The 27,674-nt window shown below is 43.5% G+C and overlaps 1 protein-coding gene across 1 annotated transcript; it reads right to left on the reverse strand.

The window, feature by feature from the left end:
- On the reverse strand, positions 1-27,662 carry IGSF5 (immunoglobulin superfamily member 5). The gene is made up of 9 exons (XM_039729467.1): positions 27,369-27,662; positions 25,289-25,490; positions 19,691-20,011; positions 18,258-18,566; positions 13,891-14,019; positions 13,404-13,428; positions 9,238-9,350; positions 7,939-8,015; positions 1-1,025 (listed from the first exon to the last, which is right to left on the reverse strand). The coding sequence occupies exons 2-9, from the start codon at positions 25,344-25,346 to the stop codon at positions 957-959; spliced, it is 1,101 nt and encodes a 366-aa protein (XP_039585401.1). The 5' UTR covers positions 25,347-25,490; positions 27,369-27,662; the 3' UTR covers positions 1-956.
- Positions 27,663-27,674: the final 12 nt, after the last annotated feature.

Here is a 27,674-nt window from a genome sequence, read left to right on the forward strand (position 1 = left end):
TAAGCTTGAACTTTTTTTATTGTGAAATAGAACATTTCAGACAAAATATTTAATTAATTTTAGATATGGTCCATGTGCTGGATCTGCTTTGTTGAGAAGCTGCTTTGGTAAAGTGCATTTCCCATGGTCATTATCAACTGTATCCCTGAGGAAAAAACACTGTTCAAAGTGAATTCCACCATTGCAGTGACACAACCCATCCCATAAGTAGAACAGAGACATAAAACATTCAAGCAACAACTCTTCAAAGTCAAGAGTTTCAAATCTACATTTTTCAACTTAAGATATTTGAATTTCAATTTTTTTAAAAAAGGATTTTTTTGGCACACGGGTGATTGGGTTTTATTTTGAAATGGAATTTTAAGGCAAATACTTCTTATAAAATAATGTATTGAAATGGAGAAATGTCATTTCTGATCCAAAGATAGTTTTGTTAGAAATTCTGAAGCAGCCCCATGAAAACCTCCCTTGATTTTATTACAGAATAGGAATGGAAAAATGTTGTTGATCTGAAAGCTCAAGATGATCAGCTGTACATAAAATGTGTTTCAAAGCATAGATATTGTATTAACCATTATTATTATTATTAACCAGTTTTTCTGAAATAATAAATATCTTGCATTTCCAGTCCTTGATCTTGCTGTAACATAACATTCCCATCAGACAGTTTTGCTGATTTTCTTGGGACCCAAAATGTGGATTCTTCTCCACAGTCCCATCAAACTCATTGTCTTGGAAATTAGGGCAGTCTATTGCTGTCATTTATGTCCATTATTTTGCTGTGATATCATGTGCTGCATTATAAAGGTTGCAATTTTATTTCATTGCACAAAGGAAAAAAAATAAAAGAAAGAAAAATAACTTATAAGTTAAACTGAGGCAACTGGTTTTAACTTTTTTCCATTGCATGAAGGCATCCAAATATGTAAAAAAGCAACTTCTTGGAGAAGTACATCCTACACGAGTGTCACATTCCTGATTTTCTTTGGGCTGATCAGATAATCAGTACGTCTTTGGGGTCGCACCTAGGGGAGAGCAAAGCCAGTGAGAGAAGTCAAAGAGATCCCAAAAAGCAGTCCCACCGTGGGTCTCAGGAGGTTACCTGCCAACCCCTCAGCCCGGAGCACGACAGCAAAACGAAACCTATCACCAGCAGCCCACTCAAAATCCAAACACAAAGGAAAGCACGAGAAGCAGAACGAAACAAAAGCTTCACATGCAACACTCCTGGGAATTCATGATCTGGTTTTATGCTGCCTGAGAACTTCTTGTGGCCTCTGCAGTCTGTGTGCTCTTAAGCAAAAGGTGATCACAGCATCACAGAACAACGAGGCTGGAAGAGTCCTCTAAGAGTCCAACCTATGTCCTAACAGCTCAACTCAGAATCTGGACTTACAGCACCAAGTGCCATGTGCAGCCTTTTTTTAAACACATCCAGAGAAGGTGATTCCACCACCTCCCTGGGAAGAGCATTCCAGTACTTTATTATTCTTTCAGTGAACATTTTTTTCCTAATATCCAACCTATACCCTCCCTGACATAGATTGAGGCTGTGTCCTCTGTTGGGTCTTTCTCCTCTGGTTCTCTTAAAGGAACCTGTTAAGCTGTAAAAAATCTGAATATTTGCTTTCCAAATCCATTAGACATCACAGCACAGCAGGATTTCACGTGGCTGGAAGATCACTCTCAGCAACTCAGTGTTTATCCAAGCCAGGCTTTTTTTAAACTTCCCAAGACTGCCAGGATTCCACTACCACTGGCTGCAGCCTGTTCTCACACTGCCCCCGGAGGGATCAGAGCAGGGCAAAGGCTCAGCAGCCTTGGAAAGCTTCTCCTCATCTGAAACAAGTGCAGGTGCATCTCCACTCCTAATTACTCCTGGGCTTTTACAAAACATCATTGCAGAGGAAAAGACAAGGAAAAATTCACTCTCAAATGCATCTGAGTAACAAAAACTGTGGATTTTTAAATGTAGTATCAACACCTCCTCCCTGTAATTCCTCATCTGGTCTCAAGCCCTTGGAAATTAATGGAAATTTCACTGTTTTTCTCAGTGAAATGTTTAATCAAGGCAAACTTGTTTCTCCAACTATTGACCAATTTTCCTGAGGTTTGTTCTGGAGCATTAATCATGCACAGTCTGTATTGCTCTGGTATTCTTCCAGTATTAAACATCTTCAATAATGCATTTGGTACATATACATTATTGAATAACAGATGGAGGCAAATGTTAGATAACAAATGTGGACAACATGGCTCTGGTATTTAATGAGCCCCAGCACCACTGTGGGATAAATTTAACTATCCTAGAAGCATTTCACGAGACAGCTGCCTTCTGTTTTAAACACAACTCTCTTTCTCCACCCTCCCATCCCTTCTTGTTGCTAGAACATGCTGCTGTTTTCTAAATTTACCCTTCTTTACTGTTTATTTTTGCAGAGAGGAGAGGTACTTTGGGGAGTAACAGCATTGCCTGGCTCTGTTCAAGGACCTTTTCCAAGATCCCTCTGCTGCTTAATTTCTTGCCCAAAGACCTCAGTGGTGTTAAGCAGAGGAGCTCTTTGTTACCTCTCCCACCAAAATAACAAATTTTCAAATAGAATGGGGGGGGAAAAATCTGAAAAAAATGACAAAGGCAAGTTTTGTGTTTGTGGAAGGGAAATATTCCCACCTATTGTGGTCTGTGAGAATAAAGGATACAGAACCAGTAGCACAGTGAGTAAGCACAAGGTTTCAGAGGGGGTCCAAGAACACTCTGTCTCTAAAACTCCCTGAAAGAGGTCATGTTTTGTATCCCATGTTTAGCAAAATACTGAGGTGAGAATATTTCCCAGAACTTGCTGCAGAAAAATATTCTATTGCACCAGATTTGCTAAAGGATAAAAGATATAAATCAGAACGTTCACCCAGCAGTGTTGTGGAAAGAGACAGTTTTGGGGCAATTTGGGGGCAATGCTAGAGGAGATTTAAGGGGGATTGTGCCCCCACAGGTGAGAGCCCACCGATTCCCTGATTTAGGTTTGTAGACGATCCTGAACAGCAGGGAGCCAGAGGACAAGCAGCAGCTGGATCCAGGCAGCCTTGTGAGAGCACTGGGGAAAGGATAACCCCACCAGGACTCTTTTTCTTTAAAAATCCCATCTTCAGGAATGAGGCATCCAGCCCTGTCTGTCATGGCACTTCTCTTCACCACCAAAGCAGGACCTGAGCAGAGTTTGCTCCCAGGGTGGGGCTGACAAAGGTTCACCCTTGCCCTGCTACATCTCTCAGAGTTATTTGCTTTAGAGATACTTCATGCTTGTTGTGCTCTGGTATCAATTAATGAATAATTTCATGAATTTCCATCAGCTCATGCTGTGTGCTGGCCCATTTTCTGGGAAGCTTTCTCTGAAGCAGCAAAGCCCTCCTGAGGCTGCACTGAAACAGAGGCTGCTGGTCACCGACCTAAAACTCATTTTCTGAATGCAATGGAAGATCTCATACAACACATTACAAATAAAAATGCAGAGGAGCAGCACCACAACAAGCACTTCCTATTCCTACCCTGATCTGCCGGAGCTGTTGCAGCCCCTGCTTGGTTTTGGTTTCAAAGGTGTTTCCTCTTTAGATTATTTCAGTGCTTTACTGGTCCTGCCAGTCCTAGTCTGAGGAAAAAGGGCTTCATAACTCATTATACCCTACAGATTGAAGGGGAAAAATCCCACCTCCAGTGGCTTGCTGCACAGCACAACATAGGAGTGAGTTTCTGAGGTGGTTCCCCCATCAGGAAGGATGTGCTAACATCAGCATTTCTTTTACATAGTTTTAAATCTCTTTGTACTGTCAGCTTGGCATCCAGTTAACCATGGATATCTGACAGTCACATGCTTCAAAGCCTGCCTGTTGATTTATCATCTGCCTTGGGTGCCTTTTCACAGGGATTGCTATAAAAGGATTATAATACTGGGAAAAGCTTCACATGGTTTGTTGGTTTGGTTGGGGAAGCAGATGCAGCACAGATCTTTTCATCTCTTCCAGCTCTTCAGCCAGACAAAAAGGAAGCTAGCAACACATGGATGAATCAGAAGGTAAACGGAGCGTGTTTCAGGGGTGAATCCTTCCATGGTGTTTTGCACACTGATCTTCAGTCAATGAAAGAAGGAATTCTGCTCTTACAAGCACGTTTCGGTCAGTTCTGCACCCTGTGTGATATGATGTGAATGATCTGGCCCTGTGGAACAGGACTGTGGTCTCAGCACTGAGGTGAAGGATGGCAGCTCCTCAGACACTGATGCTGTGGAAGTGTGTGATAAACTATTAGCCAGCCAAAAAATATTCAAGTCCAGCTGCACAAGAACAAAGTGCTGACATTAATGTGGTAGGAGTGCTCCCAAATTTGTCTGCATGCATCACATACTGGGCTAACAAAACAGAACAAAGAATCAGGGGGACAAAGCCACAGATTTCTGGTTCTGAAGGTTATTTCTCCCCCTGCCCTTAGCTTTCAATTTTGACTCTAAATTCACTTCTTTTACAGGAAAACACCCACCCCCATAAATTGTGGACACCCACAAAATAACCCAGATACACTATCACTTCAAGTACAAACCAGTTCCATCCGGTCAACTTTTTGGACACTCAGCACATTTCCCTGCTCACCAATACAGCCTGGAAATTCCCCCTTGTTTCTTCATGGGTTGATCCCACCCATATGCCTTAACTCCTCCCCTTCTCCCGCAGACATTTGGGGAAAAAAAAATCTGTAAACTGCAGCTGCCATTTCTTTATCTGTATCATCAATATTTATTGCTCTCTTAATCAAGATATGCTAACCAATGGATATCATAACACGACATATCTGCAGCCCATTTCATCAGCAGGGGCAAAATTGTTTGCTTTCATCGATTTATTTTTCTATTTATTGACCTTTTAATTCAATTTTGATAGCTTAATTTTTCTTTCCAACAACCCTCAGAGTCAGAGCAGTTCTATATGGGGCAATAAATGGAGCTGCAATTCATCATTCATTTCTTTCTCAGTATAAAACCACAAGCACAGCTAAATAATATTTCCAGTTTATAGAGTGTCATTTGGAGTAGTTAAGAAGAAAAATAGATCCTTGCCCATTAAGGGAGCCATGACTCACTCTGGACTGGGAAGGAGGAGTGAGGCCGTGGAAGCTTCCTGGGGCTGTGCTGAAGCCACAGCAGGGATGAGTCTGGCCCATTGGAGATGAGAATTCACTCCCTCATGGAAGGGGCTCCTGATTTATCACAGACACCTTTATAGCACATTAAATGAGCTCATTATGAAGCTCATCTAGGAGATTTCCCAATCCTGGAAGTTGCTCTGTCCTCAGAGCTCCTTCTGTGGGAACTTGGGAAACAGAGTTCCTTGGAGGTGGCACTGCCCCAAAATCTGCAAAATCCCAAGCAGGGGATCCCCCTCACTGCTCTTGGGTTTTGGAAGGAGCACTGTGGGTCAGGGAATGAGGAGCTGCTCCCTGAGTGGGATGTTGGTCCCTAAAGCTGATTTTTCTGGCAGCTCAGCCCTGATACTGGGAACAAGGATCACACTCGCCCATCCCTGACAGGAACTACATTTGCAATTAAACAGAAGCCTGCACCTCTGCTCTCAGTTTGACCTTTTCTCAGTTAATATCATCACAATGAAGACCTTCCAGCACCTCTGACTGATGTTTCTGGCTTCCTCTTCCAGTGGCTGGTCATTTTTCCCTCAGCTCAATAATTTGCTTCGTTACTCATCATTTTTTAAACGTCTCACACACCTTTGATTTTCCTCCCTTGTTCTTTGCCAAGCCTTTTGTTCAGGTTGTGAATTGATCAGTGCAATTACTGGGCAGCATTTATCTTCTGTGGACGTTTTGCATTAGTTTCTTATTCAAAGAGTTTGAATGGCCAAAAGCTGAGCTCAGTGTTTTTCTCTTGTCACCCTTTATGACACACACCAGGGATTTCAGGTTTGTAATCAGCTGGGTCTATGGGTAACAAATCCTGAGGAAGCAAAACCCGTGATATGAAGTCTCCTTCAAACTTCCAAATAATTTAAAATTGTAACTTTTTTTTACATCTGGAACAAAAGGGATCAAATTTGAAGCCCTTACCCTCAGAGACACGGGAATAGATAAGGTTTTGCATCTTCAATCTGCAATTTTTCCATCAGTAGATGGACTTCCTCCTCCTCAGGGAGGCTTTGGATTTCCCTTCCTTCTTCTTGACCTCTAAAGAAGCACTGCAAGGACTTCTGCTCATTTTTCCTGATTACCCAGGGAGAGAGAAGTAATTTATTGAGTCCACCCCTCCCTGACCTGCTTCACTATGGAAAAAATTCTCAGGATAACTTTTCTTCCTCCTGTTTTTTTGGTGTTTTTTTTTTTTGCTTTTTTAACCCTCTATTTCTCACTAAAAGGTCCTGGAGAATAAAGATTAGAAGTCTTTGGGAATGTTTCCATTGCTCAGCCAGGGAAAGCCAACTGAGAATCACAACTTTCTGTGCTTGGAAGGTGGCAGGAAGGCAGGTGGCTTCTGAACAAATTGTTTGACTCAGCACACCCACAAGAAATCCTGGGTTAGGTGGCCTAGGGGATCAAGTGGCCAGGGAAACTTTGGAACACAGGAACACAGCATAAAATGGAAATATTTATGATTTTCAAACCAGTTGTCCCTGGACAATATAAAAACTCTGTCACAGTGGCTTCTACCTGCATCAAGAGCTGCACACACATTCTTGAAAGACACCAAGAGAGAATCAAGAGGTGAAAATTGTTTATAACCATTTTCCACGTGTTAGAGGAATATTTAGCAATGTAGAAATGGCTTGGTGAAGACAAACTATTTGTCAGTTTGAACAGGGCTTCTCAGTATATTGTGATGGCCTCATTTGTGCATGCAGGAGCTGATAAAAGCCCCATAATCCTGTTCATAAGCATTCCAAACTCTGTCTGAAAGTGTTGCTTGGAGTTATAGATCTACACTGATGCCTCCACTGTTTGTGCAGACTTTTCAGCTTTGCTTTAACAGTATTTTGTTTGACAAGTAATTCATGTCAACCATCATAACTACCAGGCACAAATGCATCAGTGTCATTGCTGTTATTTTGTACTGGTATTATGTGATCATTGTTTTAATTGTTGATTGAGTGCTTCCTAAATTTCATTGTGTGCCAAAAGAAGTTGACACACTCTGCTGTGATTTATGTGCAGTGTCATCCCCAAGACAGATTTCTGCATTGTTCATGTTGAAGCAGCTCTTCAGAAATAAATGAGTTATCACTGTTGAAGAGTGAACTCAGTACCACATCACCGCCACTTTCACAAGGGAATATTGGCAAAAACCATCCCAGAGGTGCTAAATGGATTTCATAAAAATATGGCATAAATTAAGACTCACGTTGCTCTTGTGCTGGAAGCTGAGAGAGAGCAGCACCAGCCTTCAGAACGAGGCCACTGAGAATGGAGCCAGTGGAGGAGCAAACACTGAGCTCTTCTTTTTTCATTTTATCCCCATGAAAAAAGGGCAAAGCTCTGGGGCATTGGGTGTTGGGTCTTTGCTTTCCCTCCCAGCTCTTACTGCTGAGGTAACAAAGGTTTCAAGGTCAATGTAAAGTTCCTGATGGAAGCAACTTCTAGAATATTGGAAAATATAATCAAGAAATAATCCAGAGAAAATGCACATTCATTTACTCTCTCTGCACTGGATTTTGTCTGGAAAGGAACCTCAAACCTCACCTTCACAGTGCCTCCACCTTAGATCCACATCTCCTTCAATCTGAAGGAAAATGCAGTCAAGAATGCTGAGAGGACATTCCACTTACTCAATTACAGCTGTAATTGACTTCTAATTGTCTGCCTCCCCAAAATCTATGTCTGGCTCTAGCACAATACACACTCTGTGAAGAAGAAGAAAAAAAAGGTTGAAATATTCAAGAAATCAGCATTACCTTTGGTACAGAACTGATGTGCAAATTGTCATCAGGGCCAGCAAACTTGGAAAATACTGGGGGAAGAGAGGAAATTCCTGCAACAAGAATATAAAAGATTAGTTAATCAGTGTTCACCATGGCAGGAACCACAATGGCTAATATCAATAATATTAATTAATAATTAATAATATTAATTATTAATATTGTGAGCAAAACCAAGGGTTTTTTTTTTGCTAACATGGCCAGATTTTTGTCCTGGGGGAGTTTGCGGGGTGATTTCTGTGAGGTGACACCAGGAGCTGCCCCCAGTGTCAGACAAAGGCAGTTCCAGGTGGGTCCTGCCTGAGCTGTGACATTGGTGGCACCTCTGCCATAACTTATTTAAGAAAAGGTAAAAAAAAACACCCAGCACAGCAGGACCTGGGAAAAGGGACAGAGAAAGTGTGAAGGAAACAGTCCTGGAGACTCCCAGGCTAGTGGAGAAGGGAGGTGACCAGCTAAGGTCAACCCAGAACACAATCAAATATGAAAAAAGCCACTTCAGATTCCACTCTGTGGAATCAATTTGTCCAGATCCACTTAATTTTCCTTTTACTTCTTATAACTCCTGCATTTTATAACATCACACACTCTCAAAATCTTTCCTCTGTACTCATTTCTTCACCACTTATTTGTCAGAGAGGGAAGGATGTGTGCCTGGGTTACAGACTCTGCACAATAGTTTTATGCCATTAAGGGTTTGATTAAATGTTTTGAGAATAATGTGGTTATAAATGCAAGTGGTGGGTAACGATTTGGTGGAGATTTACATTTGCTTTTGAAGAGTCTTTGTGCTTAAGGACAAGAATTTATAATGCTAACTTAGTCATTATCAGCAAAATAATAGTTCACTGACATTATTGTTTCCTTCTTCTCTTTCTTTCCTTTTTTTTTATTTTTTTGTGTGTGTTTGTTGGCAGTGGTGGATTTTCTTTTGTTTTCACAGGCCAACTGCAAAATATTGCCTAAATTGCTGCTTGTATGAAAATCCAGTCCTCCCACATCTGGCCCCAGAAGACAATTAGAAGAACAAAGGCATCTAAAAAAACAAACCCAAGACTAAATCTAAATTTAATTGCAAAGAACTTGGGTGTTTCCTCAATATTTTTGGAGGATCTTCCTCTAAAACATCAAAAATGTTCTGGAGAGGTCCAGGAAAAGCACAAGTCCTTCACTAAATATTGTGAAACCTCACAATTTTAATTGCTTGACCTGTTGTCCAAAAGGCCCATGTTGAGAAGCAATTTGACAACCTGTGATTCACCAGCTCAGACTCACCTGGGCTTTGCTCTGTGTTCCACAATTCCTCTGGAATGTATCCCAGATTTTCACTGCCACTCCCCTGCCTGTTTTCCAAATCACCATCTTTTTTCTTCTCAGCTGAAACTTTTCTAGAAAACAAAAAGGTGTCATTAGAAGTTCTTCATGGTAGCAGACTAGAAAGAAAAAAGTAAATATCTCACATCCCAAAAAATAGGTGTAAAACATATTCCAAGTAATTATCATGGAAGTATTGCCCATGGAATTCTGTTTGGAAAGTTTCCATCAGCTGCAATGTCAAAACCGATGAAAATAAGGCAGCCTTCAACAAGTGTGGACTCTGTGCCAGATCGAAAATTAATTTTGATCCCTGATTCTGAATTGAGGATATTTAGGTGCCCAGTAATGGAACACCAGCCAGGTCACTCATGACAGCTGATCATTTTGGTGCCCAGCTGCAAAACCAAAGCATGTCCTCTCACACCCCCACAGTCAGGGATTCATCAGTACACTCTGAAGTTAATCTTTCACTCTGAAATTTACTTTACACCAGAGAGAAACTCCTTGGCTAAAGTTACACATCTCTGAATTTGCAGAACGGTGCCCTCACAGCTGCACAGGGAGAGAATGGTGCTTTTTCACCCAAAATTCTGATGCCAGAACAGATGCTACTATTGACCTGTTCCTACCATGGACCTGTCTCCAGGTCCACCTCTGCCTAGGTTTGAGTGTGGCAAACACAAATCCACCATGGAAAACCAGGAATTTTTGGTGGGAAGGGATGTTGGTGACGTTTCTGGGAACTGCTGCCGTGTCCTTGTACAAAAGTTGTAGTGAGGGTCAGGCTCTGCTCCAGGGAACAGGGACAGGAGCAGAGGGAACGGCCTCTCTATTTCTTTTATATTTAGAAGGAATCACTTTGCAGCCCCCAGAGCTTCAGGGGGGTGTTACTAATGCACACACAAGCCTGGTGAGTCAGCTCCCAGCTCTGGGACTTTTTTAGGAGATAAACAGGTTGGACACCACTAAGAGCCCTGCCATGGTTGCTAGAAAACAAAAGTAATTGTTTAGGGCCTCCACCCCGACATGTTACATGACACTGTGGTGTCTCTTTTATCTGAGCCTTAGATCCCAACAAACTCAGTGAAGTAGCCAAATAAAAAGCAGATACAAAAAAAAATTTTAAAGAAAAGGTGTGTGGGAGGCATAGGAGGATAGCCAGCCAAGTTAAAAATAAAGGTGGGAAATAAACCAGTGTATGTTTGGTCTCACTACTTCTTTGCTACCACAGCAATGGAGCTTCCAAATCTGGACATGCATCATCCTTTTTACTGCAGGGAAGTTCCCCCCAAGGAAAAAACATGGAGCTTACAAAATCTGTGATTGTTAAAAATTTCAGGGTCATTGTTTTTCAGACCTTGAAATCAACACTGAATCTCCAAGTCCAAAGTGAGCCTGAGAGCCTGAATTCATCCCTGTTTTTTTAACTTTAAAGTGCAGGCAAGGCTTGTGAACACAGTGAGACAACTCATCTTTAAAGTTAATGGAGAAATAGTAACTTTGTAGTACTGAGAGCTAAAAACATGCTTCTGCCATGAAGGTAGAATTGTTTCTGCCCAGACCAAATACAAAAACCCAGAGGGAAAGTTATGTCCTATTCTGGACCTGTTCAGGTTGTCTGAAAGAAGCACTGCAGATCCACAAGAGCAAGGCAGGGTCTGGGAAGGACACAGACCCCAGGGCAGGTCCTTCCCTGCCTGTTCAACTGGTTTTGCCTTTGTAGGGTTGATCCTTGTGGAAGTGTTTGGGATTCTGAACCAAGTCAGAATCCAAGCAATCCCTGCTGAGTTAGTCCTGCCCTATTTATATAGCTGCACTTGGCAAAATGATGAATTTAGCCCCACAAAGTAAGAAATCACACAGAAGTTTACACGTATGGCATAGCATAATAAGCATCATTTCCTTGGGAGAAAACAGAGGGTATCTAATTTCCTTATTTTGTTTCCCATCAATAAAGTGCTTTACAAATGGAAATCTGTCAACAGACCTGCACAAACTTTCCCCACAAGAGGCTGCTAATGAAACTGGGAATTACTGACGTGCCAGGCAGCGGGGTGGAACATTCTGCAAACTCATTAAGGGACGGGGACTTCAAACCCCACAAGCGTAGGCAGGGAATGAATTCTCAATGCTGCCTAAATATAAATAATAATATTAATAACCCCACTGCCACGGCTGTCACAGGTGCTGACAAAAAGGGTCTTAATGCTGAAAGCCACCAGTTAATGATGTCTACAGTTTTCCATCTCAGGGCAATAATGGAACAACAGCTTTGGACTGAAACACATCTGAAAATCACTGGATGAGGTGCTGATACTCATCCATGGGGCAGCTTTATAAAGTTTTTTTAGAATGTTTTTATTATATATAATTATATAATCATATAATATAATTATATATATTATATTAATTTTTTTATTATAGAATAGCTCGGGTTGGAAGAAACCTTAAAGGTCATCTTGTTCCAAGCAGCTTTATTAATTTTTAAATTAAAATTCCATGGGGTAGCTTTACCAATTTTTTTGCATTTTTATTATTATATATTCTATAATTATATAATGTTATTATATCTTATATTACTTTTTAATTATATAATAGGTTGGGTTGGAAGAAACCCTAAAGATCATCTCACTGCAAGCCCCTGCTGTAGGCATGGACACCTTCCACTATCCCAGGCTGCTCCAGTGAACACCCCCAGGGATGGAGAGTCACATCATCTCTGGACAACCTGCACCAGTGCCTCACCACCCTCCCAGTCAAGAATTTCTTAGTATTTAATACATAATATTATGCAGAGATAAGAATAATGCCCCAGCCAGTGATCTTGAATGGATCCTAGCAAGCCCTGTGAGGAACAGCTGAGTGAGCTGGGGGTGCTCAGCCTGGAGAAAAGGAGACTCAGAGGAGACCTTGTCACTCTCTAAAATTTCCTGAAGGGTGGTTGTGCTCAGATGGGGCTGGGCTCTTTCTCCAGGCAGCACTGACACAACCAGAGCACACAGTCTCAAGCTGTGTCAAGGGAAATACAGGTTTTTTTATCAGGAAAAAGTTTTTCCAGGAAGGGTGATAACGTTCTGGAATGGCTGCCCATGGAGGTGGTGCAGTCACTGTTTTTTTATCAGGAAAAGGTTTTTCCAGGAAGGGTGATAAAGTTCTGGAATGGCTGCCTGGGGAGGTGGTGCAGTCACCATCACTGGGGGTGTTTAACAAAGCCTGGATGTGGCATTTGGGGCCAGGGTTTAATTGAGGTGTTAGGGCATGGGTTAGACTTGATGATCTTGAAGGTCTCTTCAAACCTTTTGATTCTGTGATAACATTATTATATATATTATATTATATTATATTATATTATATTATATTATATTATATTATATTATATTGATATATAAATATATATCTATATGTAATATTATTTTTATATGTACAATAATATATCTTTTAATATTATGTATATTATAATAATTATATGTTATATTATTGTTATATATTATTATATATAGAAATATATTATTACATGCTATATATCACATCTTTTATATTATATATAATTATACATTATATAATATATATATTATATATTATAATGATTAATATATAATATTTAATTTCTTCTTCTTCTTCTTAATATCTACTCCAAACCTGCCCTCGGAGCCCTTTTTCACCCGTCTATCGGGTGGAGCTCGCCGCTGCCGGGCTGGCAGTGACATCCTGTGGCGGCGGCGACAATCGCCCGCCGGGCTCGGGTGGCCAGCCGCCCTCCCCTGCCTTCCCCGGGACAGCTGGGGGCACAGCCGGCTCCGAGGAACTGGCTTTGTCCCTTCACGGAGCTGGGTCTGCCCGCTCCGCGCTGCTTTGGGGTTCCCGTGGGGTTTTCAGCGCTGTGGGATCGGAGCTCACAGCCTGCTGCCAGCCTGGTGCTCGCCTTTCGTCCCTAAGTCAGTCCCCTTCCCTGGATGCTGTCCCCATCCCTCTGCTGTCCCACAGGGTCGCACAGACCGGCAGCACCGGGAGCTCTGGGATGATGGATGCCAGGACAAGGACACTGGCACGTCCCTCCTGCCACCCTGCAGCAGCCTCAGATATTCCAGCGAACACCACAAAAAGTTTTCCATCATCTGACTTACCTTATCTCATTTTGATAAGTAGATCCTAAAAATGAAAAAATTAAAAAAAAATGTTTAAAATGCAGGAAATTAAAATTTAAACTCTAAGTTCTCTAAGAGCATGTCCTGAGTTCCAGCTGCCACAGGAGCATCTATGTTTGCAAAATTGGGCAGCCCTGTAGAGCACCTTAAGTGGAAACTGGAATTAGGCACAGAGCACTGAAAATACTCTTCAATAAAGAACCCTTAAATGTCTTTAGAAGTGAATGTACTCCCAAAAAACATGACCCTCTGGCAGTTAGTGTGATGGGCTGACACTGACTGGAATAAATTAATGAGAAAAACATGACGAGGAGGATCTTGAACAGGTCATGGTTAAGAGAGCAGGATCTGCCTGCTCAATCTTCTGCTTACAGGTCTTTGTGCAGCATCAGAGCTGACACAAGTAGATTTATGTCTAATCAAAGCCACTTTTTAATGTTTAGGCCAGCTGTGAAGGTCCACTCACCTCTCCTCTTCAGGCAGCAGCGCACAGCAACCACAATAATAACGACCAGGAGGACAATGCCAAGAAATGAAAGCACAACTGCAACTACAATAACCCACGTGCTCCTGTTGTCTTCACTGTAATAATTTTCTGTTAAATTAAATGGAGAAACATTGGACTATCAGAGCCTCAAAACATCCTTTTCAGCATGTTTAGCTTTTTCTGGGAGATGCTATTAAGTGTTTGGTGAATATTTAACGAGGATTCTGTGTTTTCCAAATGACAGACTATATTTATAGATGGTGCCCAGGAATTTAAAATATTCCTGAATTCAAATCCTTTATTGCAGTTGTAGCTTCTCCCACTGCTACCTCTCTTCTGAAAAACACAGGGTTGCAACCTTCAAACTTAACTTTATTTTATAATTATGCTGGGCATCCCAGAATCCTTTGGAGACACCTGGGGAAAGGTGTTAAGATTCAGTTTAGGTCTCCATACTGCACATATTGAGTGTCTTGCCTGGCTGCTCTTGTCAGTGGAGAGAAAATAGGTATTTTGGGTTACAATTCATTTGATCAAATGTGTATGTGTCCCTTTTAATAAGGCGAAATGCTTTGAAGAAAAAAATGTCCATTTCTCCCCATAAACCACAGCAACAGTTGTACCATGAACTGCTTTGAAAAAAAAAAATGTCCATTTCTCCCCATAAACCACAGCAACAGTTGTACCAGATTAGTACAGTTGGTGATCTCTAGCCTGGAAAAAATGATTTTCTAATCAATTCCATCTTGGGATTTCTCTCAGTGATTTCAACAAGTGTTTGATTTTGGGATGTTCTTGGTGGGACCTCTGTTCCCCACTTAAAGAGCACCAAAGAGCAAAACCCGTGAAGAACACACAGCTACTGACCCATCTCCTCTACAGCATGCTCACATTTTACTGATTCCTTCATCTTTGCTGTAATCTACAGGGTTAAATAAGGGGATTTAAGAATAATTCAGTGTCTTGCTGAAATCAGTTGCTATGACCAAACAAGGGTCCCACGTGTGCAGAATTTTAAAAATATCTTGCATTTAGAATTATAGAATCATGGAATGATTTGGGTTGGAAGGGACCTCAAAGACCACTCAGTTCCACCCCCTACCACGGGCAGGGACACGTTCCACCATCCCAGGTTGTTTCAAGCCCTGGCCTTGGACACTTCCAGCACTGGGGAACATTTTTCAGGCAGGTGGATGTGCAAGGAAGGTGCCAGTTCTGCTTATCACATCATCCTGCCCTTTGGTTTGACCAAATATTCCAGAAGCACCTCCAGTTTGGTTTCCCTTTGGAAAGCACCCCCAAAACCCTTTTGGCAGCTGTTTAGAAACAATCTTCCAACCCAAATTACAGGTGTGAGACACGTGCAGATTTGGCACAGTTCTGTCCCATGGGTCTGTGATTGCCTTTTCCTCATTTGAGGTCCCAATTAACAACTCCATGGCCACACAGCCTCTGGAAAAGGCACCACAGGAATGAGGGTGACTAGGAGCTGCTCAAGGCCAGGGCAATTCCCCTGATGTGGGAGCCAGGTTTACCTGTGGCAGGGAATAAACTAAATCCTTTCCATCTACAAATTTTCCTGGGTGTGTGATTGGGGTTTGGAGGTTTCAGACTGAAAAGACACACTACCAAAACCTACAAAGCTTGAACCTCTGCCAGGAACCTGCATTCTCCAAAGCTCAGGTCACTATCATTAAGCAATTTGTTCCAGTCTTCTCTAATCCTAATGCTCAACCAGCATGTTTGGAATTTCTTCTGTTAGGGAAAAAAAAAAACAAGCACTCAGTGACCTGAAAATTAGTGGTAAATCCTGCAGGCTGCCATCAGTTGATGATAAACTTGTTCATAGTATTTTTATCTAGAAGCACTGCAACAGATAACTACATTTTAGTACATTTTGTTCCATAGAGATGCCACGGGGATTTCAAGATGACTAAAACATGAATGACATCTATTTAGCTAGAGGGGAAAGCTTAACCCTAGCAAGAAGGGAGGAGCTAAACACACCTGCACCAGCCCATTCCTGCTGCCTGCCACACCAAGGTGTTTCACTCCCTGCCGGGATCAGGTTATGTGCCAAAATATTTATGGAGGTGAAGGCAGAAGGACAGGGTACAACACAAACACTCCCAGAGCTTCAGCATTTTTGTGTCTCTGCAGTTTAGGAGGAAGCAGAAAGAAACTGAAGCTGGGTGTGAATGAGGAACTGCCAGGTGAACACATAAGCAGGGCTGCAAGAGAAGAGCACGAATCACAGAATCACAGAATTTCTAGGTTGGAAGAGACCTTCAAGATCATCGAGTCCAACCCATCCTGTCCTATACCTCAACTAGGTCATGGCACCAAAGTGCCACATCCAGTCTCCTTTTAAACACATCCAGGGATGGTGACTCTACCACCTCCCTGGGCAGATGATTCCAGTGTTTGACCACTCTTTCTGTGAAAAACTTCCTCCTTAGGTCTAACCTGTATCTCCCTTGGCGCAGCTTGAGACTGTGTCCTCTTGTTCTATCTGTTGTTGCCCGGAGAAAGAGACTGACCCCCAGCTCACCACAGCCACCCTTCAGGAAGTTGTGAAGCTTTCTGGTTGAGTTCAAAAGCAAAGGACATCCAGGCTCATGGGAGACTCTCTGCCCTCATCCTCTGCAGGTCAAAAAGCCACAGGAATTCAACACCAAAGCCAAAGACAGCTTGGACCCAGCTAAGGAACTCCACCATGCATCCCATTCCAAGTAACAGCTCTGTGAATGCATCTCCTGGGATAACTCTGTAGGAGTTCCCAAATTTCAGGCTCAGCTAAACACCCCTGCAGGAAGAGTGAATGACATGAAAATGCATCACTTTGTAGGCAAAGACTGACCCAGAGGTGCAGGAAGGTGGGACATTCCCTCACCAGGGGCTGGTGGCTGGGGAGGGCTCAGATTTTCAGTAGTTCTCATATTGCTTGAGAGGAACAAGGAGGAATTTGATTGCCCCAGCTTTTAAGTGAAGGGGAAAATTGATATTTCAGTAGTTTTGGGAAGGATTTCTTACATGCTTGAAGTTGGTTGTGCTCTTTCCCAACAGCCAGCTAAGGCTGAGCCTGTGTATGAAAACTGGGACAAGCTCTTAGGTTTTGAGTGTGATATATACATTATATACCTTCCTGTGTCATAAATGCCATGCTTTTATTTCATCCTAATCATTTAAAGACTTCAGATTCTCCTATCCTGTCAAATTTTGAGTGCCTGCTGCTGCTGCACAATGGTATTTCCAAAGAGAAATGAATGATGGTCCTATACAAGCACTAATTATACACTAATAGTGCTTCATGACATCTGTTTTTCTCCTCTTCTGATTTATAGGGAGTAGCTATGGAAACATCACAAATGAGTGGGCAGGGGAATTTATTAATTTTCTCAGGATAGTCCTATTTTGCTTAGTCAGTAATTAAGATCAATGTGACTACAAAAGGCCATATTAGGGATGGTAAAATGACCTTTTCCAACTGCATTACCCAGCAAGCACTTCTGAAAAAGGTCTGCTATTAATGATTCATACTGAAAACAAAGGGCACAGCTACTCAATCTTCTCAGTTGTTTATGTGTCAAAATGTCTGTACCAAACCCCTCATTGATACCCTCTCAGGATGTTTTGTGTGTGCCTTGTTCACCCATTGCAGAAGAAGAATCAGTTCATCAAGAGAAGCTGTCAGCATGATTACAACCTTAGCAAAAATATTTAGAGTTATCAAAGGCCTTGCTAACTGCTCTGGAGAGATTGGCATGACATCCCAGCTTGGACTAAAGCAACTTTGAATTTCTTTAAGTAAAAGCCAGTAAAAGGCAACCTAATGCACTGCCCAAAAAATATGTTAGGACAGAATTTATTCTAGGCTGTGTGCAGAAACTGGAAGGGTTTTTTTTCCCAAATCAGGGGTAAAACTGGTATTGGATATTACAGACAACAATTTCACATGAGGGTTTGGCTTTGTAAGAAATTAATTTAATATGGCAGGCACGCTCTGATCTAGGATATTTAAGGATATTAAATTCCTTGGGTGTTTTCTTGGTCAAGGAGCAAAGGCTGGTTTTCCTAGCAGCAAATCCACAGCAGTCAGAGGCAGATATTTGTCAGAGGCTTTGTCCTGCTCAGTCCTACCTTGGGCTTCATGGTTCATTAGACTGGTAAAAGTACATTTAACCCTACCTATACATCATGCTGTGACTCCTGGCTCTGAATTCCACACCCCAGAGGATTTCATTGGCAAATAAACAACTTTTCAAAGCAAAACCAACCAGAACAAAACGCACAGCCCTGAGCACAGGCGGTACAGGATGGGAAAAGCACAACAAACATTCACTTACCCGTGGCAGAGTTGTCAAAAATAAGAGTTACAGTTGCATTCTGAGGGCTGGGGAGTGCTTCTATGTCAGCTAAACAAGTCAAAACCTCAGTGTCCCTCGGAGTCACAGTTAAGGTGCTCAGGGCATTGTGGAGGCCATGAGATCCTGGACTTTGCTGGGTAACATAGCTCGACTTATCAACCAAAGAGTCATTTGTCATCCAGGCAATGTCTGGAGCTGGAGCCCATCCTAAGGCTTCGCAAACAATCTCAATTGTTTGGTTGTCTTTTACTGTTAAGGTGCTATTTTTGATGAGTAAAGATCCATTAACTGTGGGAGGCAAAAGATGTTTTTGTTCCTTCAGAACGTTTCGCTGCATTGCTTTCCTGCTGGTAGTTTTTAAATCTTATCTCGCTACCCAGAAATAGCTATGCCTTGAGATATGAAGTGGAAAACAATTATTAATACAGATATACCACATGCATGATGGAAACATGCAGATATTTCAACTATATGGGCCCATTACCCAATATGTCAAAGCACAAGTCTCAACTTTCAGTACCTTTCCAATAAAAAGCAGGAAATTGCACTTTCTGGTCATCTTGACACATATCCAGCTGGAGGACAACACAGGGAAATAACAGTGTTTCTCTCTAAGTTCCAAATATGCTCAGGTCATATAAGAAGAGGTTTACAGGTAGGTGATGAGATGTCATCACTGCACCAAGCCCCTCCTTGACAAATGGATAGTGCCTGGTGGTGAGATCCTGCTTTCCTGGCTGCAGGATAAGGAATCAGAGATGGAGCAGGAAAAAACAGGGGCAGTTAAAACCCCTGCCATTGGCACTCTGCATGTGACTCTAAAACCCACACAGTAATATTAGGGTGAGGAGGGCAGGAGGCAAAGGATGGTAAATGAGAGCATGTACTCCTCCCAGGGATAACTTGAGCAACTCCTCAGAGGATTCCCTTAAGTGCAGCACAATAAAACAGCTTTTTGCTGGTGGATATGATGCTTCAGGTCTACTTTTTCTATTTTTTACATTCTGTGCTGCTTTAGTGTGTGGGTCTCAGCTTCACATGAGGGGATGGTGAGCTCTGTGCACAGAGCAGGGAGACAAAACAATTCCTGCTCCAGCTGGGCACCAAGGACAAATTATCCCAATCTCAGCCCAGGAGCACAAACCCCGTGGGCTGCAGAGAGAAAAACAAGCAGGATGGGACTGCAGGGGCTGCAGCTGGGATTGGACACTGAACTGCAATGTGCACATGGAGCAGAGCTGAGCCCAGGGAGAGACCCCGGCAGCGCTCGTGCATTTTGGGACCATTTGGGTTCATCTTGGGTGCAGCCCTGGCTGGGCTCTGGTGCTGCCCAAGGTGGATCCATGGAGGAGATCCTTTTCATAAATCCCTGCTTTATTCTTTAAACTCTGTTCTAGGTCAGCCATACACACCTTGAACAGAGAGGAAGGCAAAGTTGTTCTGGCTGGGTTGCTGGACGCTGCACTCAATCCTGCCAGAGTCACTCAGCTGGGTGTTGTGGATGATCAGCTCCGAGGTGAACTCATCCCCACTGCTGTAGTTCCTGGAGGTGAAGCGTTCTGTGGTTTCCACCGAGCCCTGGGAGTTGAGCACAGTGAGGACAGGACTGCCCTTGGAGAGCCAGATGAGGACTTTCCATCCTGCAGACACCGTGCAGTTGAACCTGGCCTCTGAGCCAGCCAGGACTGTGGCGTTCTCAGGGCCTTTTGTGATGGAGTAAGAAAAGCCCAGACCTGTGAGGGTACCAAAACCAGTCCATAAATACATCTACAATACCAACAGAGGTGGCTGGATAGTGTAAAACATCTTAACCAGTTCAGAGATGGAGGTGTGCAACCCATTCTTTCAGATCCTGCTTAGATTAAGTCGCTTTCTTTAAAAATGCCTTTAATTATTTTGTCTCTCCTCTCTCACTCCAAAATCACCTGTTTCTCTTCACTATTTCACTACCTTTTTGCTGACAGAAAAAGTTCCACTTTTAAGTAGGAAAATATATGAGTTGCCTACACTTTAAATAATTAAAGGAGTGTGTAACCAGTCCCTTTTCCATATCTTGGATTTCCACTGATTTTTTGCAACCCCATCCTTCAGTGCTCTTTCCCCTGTTCCTCAATCATTCATCACACACATGGTGATGTATTTCTTCTAAAGCCTTCCTCAGGCTTTCTGTTAACCAGAGCTGCTGTAACTCATTAGCTTTAACTCCTTGAAAGGCAGTGTGAATTTTGGCCAATATTTTTCAGGGCTGAATGCTCCTAACAAAGTCATTTTGTTTTCCTTTCCTCCTCACAGACCCGGGGCTCCCATTGCCAACTCCAGCAATTGCACAGGAATATTTTGAGTCCAAGCATGGACATTTCCCTCTCTGCAGACCCAACAGTCCTGCCAGGGGGATCTGCCTCCCCAGGGAACATTCCTGCTGAGGGAGCACCAGGACTGCTGTGGAGTCCCAATGATTCCAGCTGAGCTCTGCACCATGACAGCAATTAGACACTGCACTCCATGGCAGCCTAATTAAAACCCCATGCCAGCAAATTTGGCCTGAGAATAAGTGTTCAATTATGTTCCAGGAGAAAGGAATACTGAATTGGTCATCACTCTCTTGCTAAGAGTATTCAGGACAATGAAGTAATTTTTAAGGGCTTTGTTCACACCAAGTTTATTTTATATAGTTTATTCATTAATGGATTAGCTATAAATTATTGAAAAAAAATTTCTTTCAGTCAGCAGCTGATGTGAGAAGGACATGCTGTATTTTTCACACAACAGGGTGTTTGGTGTTTGTATAAATGGAACCAGAGCCCAGTCTCAGTGAGGACATTGCAACCAGTGCCTCAGTGAGCTGCACCCAGGACTGGGGTCTGGAACCTCATTGCTCCATTGCCCAGAACCTTTTGCAGTTCCCAGCCCACATTTAACCACTGCACATCCAACCAGGTTGGTGCCAGGAATTGTTCTTTAATATAAATAGCTCCTCTCTTTCCTCCCACCCACTGCAAGCATTTAGAGACTTCTTTGTTTTGCAGGATTGTGCAAACCTTGCTCTCCCTGGCTCTGTGGCTGACTCTGAGTTCTGTCAAGTCTACAAGAACCTTCACAAAAATTTTCCACCTTCCTGGCTTATGTTACCTCTGCCATGCACCTCAGGCTGCAAAGTATATCTGTGTGTGAGCAACAAAACGTTAAATGAAAAGCAAACTTTACCTACTGTGATAATTAATAAAGCCAGATAAGACTAAGTAAGTCATATTTCTGTTCAAATGAAAACTTACCCACTCTGCCCCTCTTAATGCAAACTGTTCTCTGTGCACTTGGAATTTATTTCTATGCCTGTGCAAACACTCTACTTCTTCAAGGAGCTGTGGTTTGCCAGGGCTCTGAATAAATGATTCAACTTTCAGGACAATGTTTGCTGTTAATTAATCTTTGAAATTTATCCCTAAACAGGAATAATCAGTGATCATTGGCTCTAAAAACAATTGGCTATGTTGCTTTTGCTTTCTTCAGATATTCAGGGCAGTACAGGCAGGTATGTATGAGTTAATCATTTATCTATAATTATTTTTATCAGTCCATAGGTAAGGTAGGATCTATGTCTTCTTCCACCAGCCATGTCTGCTGGAGCAATAAATGGTCTTTCCCTGACTGCTGCCCCATGGGGAACAGCTCCCTGAGCCCTGCATGGGGATCCTTTGGGAGGCAGAAGGACTGAGGGGGTCAAAACCTCTCCTCCATTCAGCTCCCAGCCCCAGCACAGCCAATAAAGGAGTTTTCTCCACCTGTGGCCTGAATGGTTTTGGTGATTTCTCCTTTGACTCTTTATCTTGCTTTTATTGTTTGTTCTGCACGTGGAGTCCTGAACCAACAGCATGTTCCATTGTCCAACCCATGCACAAACACTGACAAAGTCACCTGTGTGAGGTCACAGAGGACATTCATGGCACAAATGGGATCTAAACCCAGCTACCAATGCCTGAAGCCAGTGCTGGGGCTCCTTCTGCTGGACCTTGCCTCATGCACCGGGGAGAAAAATGTTGGTGCTGCTTTCATTTGCATCCTGCTTCAAAAATACCTTGCAGATGGTTGCTTTTAAACAAATTAAGGCCTCAGGCTAGATTTTCATTGCACTTTACAGAATTATGTGTTCAGCTCTGAACAGCTGCTTTAACATCTGCTTCCCCCCACACCAGCAGGGAGACATCCCACCCAGGCAAAGACCATCCCTGCAGCAGGGGAGTGTTGGGCTGGCTCCCTGATCACCCCTGGAATTTTGAAAAACAGAGCTGAGTGTCCTGAAAAACAGGACACCTTCTCTCTAAATGTTTACAGGGCAGTCACCTGGGGTGAAAATTTGCTTAATTTAAGTGTTGATGGTGTCCCAGGTGCTCAGTGCCTCCCAGCAGCACACACAGCACAAACCAACTCCTTTATCAGCTGGTGTTTTCACTCCTCTGCCACACAAATTCAGTCACACCACTGCAGGTTGTGAAGAAATGAAAATGCATCTTGTGCAGGATGATGCCTGCACTGAGGGAACCTCATGTGCCAAAGAACCACCCTTGCCCTTCATCAACAATGTTTTTTCTTCCACACTTGAATAAACCCCAAAGAACCACTCTTCCATGCTGCAGTTTTCAACAACAAGGGCATTGAGACATGGCTACCTTCTCTTCCTTGTCTCCTGTCCTCTGCTGGCTCTGTCTTTCCTCTTTTGTAGGTGACCTATTTGGATGCAGCACAGGGAAGGACAGGATGGGCTTATCCTTTTGCCATAATGATTCCTCTTTTTTTTTCAGCCTCATTATCGTATTTCAACATAATCTCCCCCTCTCTACCCATATTGCCCTTCCACAAACACTGCTTTTCATCCTTCAGTTTTTGTAACTAATATCTGTCTTTCTCCCTTCCCTCTCTGCCCTTTCTATTTGAATTTCTACATCTTTTTCCCTTCCTTCAGTCTCTTTGAAATTCCTTTTTCTCTTCACTTTTTCTTCAGTCTCCTGCTCACCCCTTGCCTTCTACCTCCCCTTCCCCACCACTGTCCCACTGCTCCAGCCACAGCTCTGCTATCACCTGCTAAATACACAACAATAAATAAATAAATAAGCAGCTCAAGTTTGTCTCAAAACCCAACAGCCCTGCAGCTGAGCTTTTTGAAAACCAAAGTAGGCTGGAGCTTGTCAAAGCCTGCAGTGAGGGACTGGCTTGTTCTCTTGTGTTAACAAGAATTTTTAAATGCTTACAGGATGTTTCTGTCAAGTAATACCAGACTCCTGATGCTCAGCAACTCTTATTTCCTCCCACCTGCACACAAACCTCTCCACAGCCCCCAGGCGTGTCTTCCTCTCTCCTCTCACTCACTGGTTGACAGCAGTGCCTGGTAGGACTTCCCAGTGCCCAAAAAAAAGAGAACCAGGGATTTCCTGAGCCAAAAATTGCTTCTGCACCTATGGATCTACCCTTTATGATATTTGTTTCTAGTTTTTTTCCAGCCTGTTTGTAATTTGATATCCCCCAAAGCTTTACTATTTAATTGCATACTCTGAGAAAAGAACAGGCTTTGGTTAGCCTTAAATCTGATACTTTTAGTGGTTACAAGAATTTCTTTTTTGTCATGAGAAATTGTGAATAATCATTTCACCATTCACTTCCATAGAATTAATCATTTTAATACATTTTTACCATTTATTCTTCTTCACAAGTAGGGAAGGGATATCCCAGTCTAATGAAGCCTCCTCATCCTTCCCTCCTAGACAAGCGGGGCTTTGGATGCCCCATCCTGGAAGTGTTCAGGGTTGGATGGAGCATCGAGGAACCTGCTCCAATGAAAAGTGTCCCTGCCCATGGGCAGGGACGTTGGAACTGGAAGATTTTTAAGTTCCTTTCCAACCCAAACCCTCCTATGATTCTTTGATTCTCTACCTTAGAACAGCTCCCGGCCACTTTGTCGTTTTCTCAGACCTAACCTGTCCTGTTTGTGATGGAAGGGTTAACAAAACAGCCAATATCTGAGATGAAATCTTTCTGTGGATTTACATCATGCCAGGTTTCATTTTATCTGCCTTTGCTGAAGACATTAAGTGGTGAAATTTTCTCACTTTTTCAGCAATTTACTCTCTTTCCAAGACATCTATTCTTTTCTCCACTAGACACTGCATATAAGAGATGCTTTGCATTGAATGCTTTCTCTGCCTTTCTTTCTCACTCATCTGACACCATGACAATTTCTGGCAAATCTTCCTAGTCTCTTTTTGGATTTGGCTGCCCTAAGTAATTTCTGCACTGCTTGCAGAGTCTGCCACCTCACAGCTCCCTCCTCTTCACCAGGTTGTTTAAGAGCTTGTTGAATACCACACATCCCTGTGCAGCTCCAGTGCTCAGAAAACTCAATGTTTATTCCTGCACTGTGTTCCCTTTCACTATTAATCCATGACAACACCTTTCCCCTCATCCCTCTGCAGCTTGTTCCTGTCAGAGCCTGTTAAAACTCTAGCTAGACTTTAATTTAAAAAAAAATCTGCCTTGTCTCCATTACCCAACTAGTCACTTAATACTCACTTTTTTGCCACCAAGACACTTTTAATCTCAATTGACTTTGAGACTCAGGCATGTGAAGTGTGAATTGGTGGTGAACCAGCAACATGATAATTTGCATTTACTTCTGGAAGTAAAAACCAGCTGCTGATACTGAGTTTTCTACAGATGCACCCTCAAAAGCAGTCCCAAACAGGAGGAAGAGAAAAACAAGGAGAGGGAAAAACTGAAAGAAGGCAGCCCTGCCACCTCCTCCCCACCCCACACACTGTTCAATCCTTCACACTCAAACACACTTTAAATCATCAGATTGTTCAGGCTTGAAATACAAACATCTTTTAAACAGTTGAAACAATCCCACTCTGTGGCTGAGTGCTCAGTCTGAGCTCACCAGCAAAGGCCACTTTCACCACCCTGAAATGAGTGCCCACATTTTGTCCATGGTGGTTCATCTCATGGGTTTGAACGTGTCCTACCTGGCAGTGAGGCAGTCAGGATGAGGGGAAGCAAAATGCATTTCTGGAAGCTCTCCATTGGAGCATTCTCTCCTGGTCCCTGAGGCAGGAAGCCACCAGTGGTCACTGCATGCTTGAGAAGAAGCTGAAGGACAGAACTCCTGGAGAAACCTGGGAATGAGCCACAGCTTTGGGTCCTGTGGCAAGGGTGACTTTGTGTGACCTGTACCACCAACAAGGGGAAAAGATTAAATGAGGGAGGGTTTGGAAGCAGAGCGGAACCTTTCCTCAAATAATTGTTTTAAAAGACACAGAGGACCTTTTCTTCAGCAGAGAAACCTCCTCCTGCAGATCTCCCATTCCTCAGCCCCTCCTGGCTGTTACAACACTCCTGCTTCAGCACTGACAGGGCCAGGGCAGCTCCAGCTGCACCATTAAAGTTACTCCTGAGCAAATGGGAAAAGGAATTCTCTGAGCTGCTGCACTTGTGAGGATGAGAAACATCAAATCTCCTCCCAGCTGCCCAGACTGAGCCCTCAGAAAGGCTGAGAGTGAAAAAAAGGTCCCCAGAGTTTCTCTTCAGAACCTGAGAGTGCCTCCTTTACCACCTGCAGCTCTCCACCATGGTCAGAAATAATACACAAATTCTGGGTGTGAGACTCCACCTTACACCCATATTTTCTGCTTTTTCAGTGTTTGTGATTCACTTGTGAGATATTATCCTCCTCCCACTCAAAATATGTGGGAGAGGCTTTTACTGTGCTTGGTTTTCAAATTCCTCATCAGGGCCACTGAAGCTTGCTTTTGTGAAAGGGACCCAGACCAGAGGATGTGGTTTTGTGGCCAGACCAAATTTCTTGTCAGGAAAGTGTTTCTGACTGCAGGGGTGCTCTTTGTGGCAGCACTGTGCAGTGCATGACAATTAAGTGTCACCACAGAGACACCCTGGGTTTCCTGCAGCACCAGGAGGTACCAGAGCTCCGTTCCCTGCCTGGAATCTGGCAGGCTCAGCTGGCATTTTCATCCCCATTTTCCTGTTTTTCAAGCTTTCAGTTTGCCTTGGGAACCTACAGGACAGCCCTGTCAATTTATCAATGTTTTCAGACAAGCCTGTGGGCTGATTTCTTCACCTGTTTGTTCAAAGGCTGGTTCGGGTTTTCCTAGTGCATTTTGAAAGGTTTTTGGGTCTTTTTATCTCCATATTTTATGTGTGGAGGAGTCCCCAGCAGGCAGGTGGGGAGGGAGGGTCACTGTGCACAGCCTGGAGGGATTTCTCTGTGCTCTGTCACTGTGAAATCTGTCACTTGGCTGTCACACACACTCAGGAGCACAGGAGCTGGTATCATCTGTCATACCAAGTGAAACAGCCCGAATAAAGCACCAGGAAACAAATCCAAAACACAGGGCTGGGTCCTTTTCCAGGAAGCTGTGACACCAAGCAGCATTTCCAAGCAGAACAGCAGCCTTCATACCCGCCCTGACAAATCCAGCTCCACCAAAACAATCTGAGCTGGGCAAAGCTTTACATGGTGAAGAATAAACTGGCAAGAACATTGTGCCAAATCCAGGACAAAAATCAGTATACAGCTTAGGGTGAAGTAGAGCAAGGCAGGAAAGGGAGGGATCTATAATATTTTGTTTTACTTTGTTTCAAAATGGCCTTTCAAAGGGCTGGGAAATATTATCTGATCCCCAGATGAAACAGGATATTTTGGCTGACGATGAATTAAATGCCTGGGTTTGTTTTGGGCTGCTTTTCCCCTCCTCTGCCGGTGCCTGGGGTGACTCAGGTTGCCAGTGCTGCTCTGAGCCTGCTCCCTCCCTCATCCACGACACGGGCAAGGAAAATAACAATAATTATCCCCTGGAGGAATGGCAGCTGGACCCAGAGAGGGGCTCAGATGCTTTGAGCACCCCATGACAGACACCAACCCCAAATGCCAGGAAGCAGAATAGCAGACAGAGCCACAAACCACTCCTGCCACCCCTGGGCAGCTCCCTGCTGAGGAGGGAGCAGGGAAAAGAGCTAAAACAGCTAAATTATCTTCCATCCCCCGGCTCTGTCTGCTGGGAAGCAAATCCAGGCTGCCCAGGGCTTTACCTGGATCACATCCCCGGCGCTGAGAGCTCTCCCACCGCTTTCCCTCAGGCGGCAGCGCCGGCTCCCGCTGCCCGCGCTGAGGCTGGAGGTGATCCGGGCTGGAGGTGATCCCGGCGGGGATCCGGGGCTGGAGGTGATCCCGGCGGGGGTCCCGGGCCAGCCCTCACTGCTGTCCCGAGCAAGCGTCCCTCAGGTGCTGGGGACGCTGCCCCTGAGGGAGGGGAGGCTGCTCGGAGCTGTGCCTCAGCCGCAGGCCGTGCCGGGCACCGTGACACGCAGGGATGGCCTCTGCCTTCCCCCGCCCTG

Source organism: Passer montanus, unplaced genomic scaffold (genome assembly GCF_014805655.1).
Source record: "Passer montanus isolate IOZ18808 unplaced genomic scaffold, ASM1480565v1 scaffold69, whole genome shotgun sequence".
Classification (NCBI taxonomy): domain Eukaryota; kingdom Metazoa; phylum Chordata; class Aves; order Passeriformes; family Passeridae; genus Passer; species Passer montanus.